Source organism: Austrofundulus limnaeus, unplaced genomic scaffold (assembly GCF_001266775.1).
Source record: "Austrofundulus limnaeus strain Quisiro unplaced genomic scaffold, Austrofundulus_limnaeus-1.0 Scaffold455, whole genome shotgun sequence".
Classification (NCBI taxonomy): Eukaryota; Metazoa; Chordata; class Actinopteri; order Cyprinodontiformes; family Rivulidae; genus Austrofundulus; species Austrofundulus limnaeus.
This window is the reverse complement of record NW_013952857.1, coordinates 50,640-54,467: the sequence shown is the minus strand read 5'-3', so window position 1 is coordinate 54,467 and position 3,828 is coordinate 50,640. Positions and strand designations below refer to the sequence as shown.

Below are 3,828 nucleotides of genomic sequence, written 5' to 3'. Positions count from 1 at the left end.
GCTGAGGTTCTTCCATGAAGCAGCTCTGTTGTCCTCTATTGCTCTTTTTTTTCTCTCCCTCCTCACTCTGCATGCTGTTACCAGAGCAGGGAGCAGCAGCGGTCAAAATACCTCAGAAACTCAAACAAATAGGCTTTAACAAGACTTTAATAAGCTAAACAATGAGGTACATGAGAAAATGTGTTCGTAACAAATGAAAATACATGTTAAATTGTGTCCGTGCTGGTCTTAAACCCTGGTCTCCCACTCTCTGGTCCAACACTCTACCCACTGCCCTATTGGAGACTTGTTGTGAAATGGGCTACACATTGCACAACAACAACCGTGACGGCTTTTTATACTGAGGAGGTGGAGTCTCACCCGGGGGTTTCTAGGTAAGGGGCTGAACGCAGGTTCCAGTGGGTTTTCGTACGGTTTGTGACATCACAAAATGACTTAAGTATAAAACTTGTCGTTAATACACATTAAAAATACATTTACTTACAGTAAATATGCCTCTGGGTGCATTTTTTTGGTCCTAGGACTGTTTTATTAAGAAGTACATACCCAAAGTTGAGTAAAAAAACCTTTAAAAAGTGAATTTTGCATAATAGTTCCCCTTTAAGTATTTTTGAAAGCACATACTCCTGTACTTTAAAGGAATTGTAATATCCAGTGCCATCTAGAGGTTCCTTATTGCAATCAACTAAAAGATCATTTCACACCCCATCCCCCATTCCAAACACCATGGAGTCTCTACGGTGGCCATCAGGTGTCATAAATCTTTGATACACCAAATGTGATGTCTAATAGCAGCTTTAAAATTTTTGATGGAAGTGGTTAGATTAATTTTATTAGAAAGTTAGGAAATTACCACAGCCACAATGACAGATGAAACATGTATTTTTTTGCACTTCAGTAGTGCTATTGTAAATGTTAGCTTTTTAGTCCTTTCTGAGCTACTGTAGAAGCATGGTGGTGCAAAATGGCAGCCTCAACCGGCGCCCATGTACCAGTAGATACAAACAGTTTATTCTAAGGTCAACAGAATCCAACAACTTCTTAGTTTTTAATTAATAGATATGATTTGATATATTTTTATTAGTGATAATCTAAAATTCTGCTAAAAGATGTGCCAAAATGTTACACATTGTTACTTTAACTGTAGTATTTGACAAAGCTACTTTTGCTTTTATTGGAGTAATATTTGACCAGTAGAATCAGTGCTTTGACTCAAGTAAGGAAACTGAGTACTTTGACCACCACTGCTGCTGTATTATCTGCAGAGTGTTGTTGGTCATACAGTCATAAAAGAGTAAGGGCTCTCAGAACGCAGCCCTGTGGAGCGCCCATGTTGATAGAGATGGAAGATAAGTGCTGAMCCTCATGCTTTGTTGCATCACCCATGTACAAACGCTGTAGTTACTGCAAATGTTCAGCAGCTTGGTTATCAGCTTTAAGAGGTACCAACAAGTTGAAAGCAGAGCTTTAATCGATATAAAAGTATTCTGGCAGGTGTTTCCAGGTGAGTAAATGTTGGTAAGTAATGTGACAAATTCCTGTGTTTAGCTCCTTTTCGTAAAAAGTCTGAGCTTTTTTTAGCCGCTTAAATGTTTATTTCATTCTGTCATGTGGTGAAACAGATTCTTTTCATGAGATTCAGAGGTTGCAGTCTGTGCACACTCACTTCAGGCATATATTGTTTCCATTTCCTTAGAAGGGTACTCGGTGAATAATCGTTGCACACGCATGCACATCTTTGTGCTTCATCACCTTATTCGGCTCAGTGTTCAGCTGCTTTCACTTGATAACAGCAGCTCTCTCTCTCTCTCTCTCTCTCTCTCTCTCTCTCTCTCTCTCTCTCTCTCTCTCTCGCTCTCTCTCTCTCGCTCTCTCTCTCTCCCCCGACACCCCACCTCCTCTCCTCCTCCATCCTAGCAGTGATGAGACATACGTGATTGGCTTTGTGGTGCCCAATCAGAAGCAGCTCCTGGCTCTGGCTGGCCAGTATGGGATCCGAGGGTCCTGGGAGGAGCTGTGCAACAGCAAAGCCATGGAGGAGCTGGTCCTTAAGGTCATCACTGAGGCTGCGCTGACAGGTGAGAGCAGGTCAAAGAGCTGCAGGCTATAGTCCATGTGGCCATCATCAAACAACACAATATGTTTCCTCATTTCACCACAGCCCAGCTGGAGCGTTTTGAGATGCCTCGAAAGATCCGCCTGAGCCCTGACCCCTGGACTCCTGAGACAGGACTCGTGACCGACGCCTTCAAGCTCAAACGCAAAGAGCTGAAAACACATTACAAAGACGATATCGAGAGAATGTACGGAGGAAAATAACACTAAACTCTGAAACGCTCTTACCCCCTCATCACCTTTCAAGTAGTTTTTGGAATAAAAATCACAATGTTTTTACTCCTGTCTGTTCGCTTTTTAACCCAGTGTTGTGGAAGTCTTTATTGTTCCAAATGGGAGTTGTGAAGCAGGTTGTTACTGTCATCTGTTGAGCTCTTACCTGACAGCCAAAGCAGAAATCCAGGTTAATTTGTTGCCTTTTTGTTCTGAAAGCTGACCAACAAGACCCCAGGTTCAGGTTCTGTACTTCTCCCAATCAGTTCAGATACTGTTAACTTCACTCCAGCCAGAGGAAGCTGTCCGTAGTGCTGCTTCTGCTGCTCCTGCAGGTCCAGGAGACAGTTAACTTTCTTTTTGTTTCTGAACTGTTTTGATTTCTGTCAGTTTATTTTGTCTCCCACCCTCCGTCAGACTGTGACATGTTGGACAGCAAAGAACATCCTGATACCAAAAAGCACAAAGTCACTCGAGGGCAAATGAGAGCTCCAATATGCTAAAAACTTTCAGATCTTTTATGGTCTAATGGATTTTATCTTTCGCCGAGGCTGTAACTATTTAAGAGAAAAGAAACACTCTTAGCAGTTGTTTAGTCTGTTGAGACTCTTTTTAGTGAACAGAACAAAATGTGAACAAAGATGCTTGTGTACCAGATAAAATTAGTGTAATCGTTGATGTATTTGACAAATGACAAACACAATGTGAAAAGGCAGATCTGCCCAACTAAGGCATCTGATTGCAGACAGAATGAAATGTGCGATGTGAGCTGGTTGAAGTGTAAGCACTCTTGCGTAAGCGAGGCTAACATTTGTTCTGTTTTAAGCTTCGCCACATTTTTGTCTGTTTGACAGTGTGAGACTCAGCGTGTCGCGACGGAGCACAAACACAACCCCCGTGTCCCTCTCTGCGGGACATCTGTTGCCTTTCCTGTGATTCTGAAGCATCTCTTTGTAATTTCTGCCTGATTTCTGTTTTCCATAATAATTATAAGATGAATGGTAATGACTGATGTGGAGGAGCAGAGAGAGCAAATGTACAACCTCTTTATTAAATCCACTTCCTCTCTCTGCAGCAGGTGATTTTTACATAAACACATCCAGCGATTTATTTAAAATTTGATTTGGAAAAAAAATTTGTATGGCATGAATAAAAAATGTGTTTGTGAGACTGCTTTTATTCTCTGCTTTGGTGAATAAAACTAAATAAAAAGGTGTATTTYGTCTACAAACTGATTGTGTTCCAGCTGTGTGTTAACTAGTTATGCCAAGGAGAAAAACCATCAGTAATGCCCACAGAGAAGCCACTTTGAGAAGGTTCTGAAGTTTGTTTCCAAACAATTTGAAGTTCATCACTCTCAATGAACATCTGAAGACATTCACCCTGAGGTCAGACCGTACAGTCGGAGAAATTTTGAAAAATTCAAAAACTCCAGCTCAAACTACAGCAGGGCTATTCCACAGTCCAGCCTGCCAATGGCTTCATGGAAAGCAATAAAAA

General features: G+C 41.4%; 1 protein-coding gene across 1 annotated transcript in view; it reads left to right on the top strand.

Annotated features, from left to right (window-relative positions):
* Positions 1–3,544, top strand: part of LOC106529622 (acyl-CoA synthetase long chain family member 3) — a gene marked incomplete in the record, with an annotated part of 75,983 nt that extends 72,439 nt beyond the window's left edge. Inside the window, 2 exon segments of the mRNA XM_014025097.1 lie at positions 1,921–2,078; positions 2,162–3,544. Of these exon segments, the coding sequence (XP_013880551.1) occupies positions 1,921–2,078; positions 2,162–2,319 (316 nt within the window).
* Between the last annotated feature and the right edge of the window lie 284 nt (positions 3,545–3,828).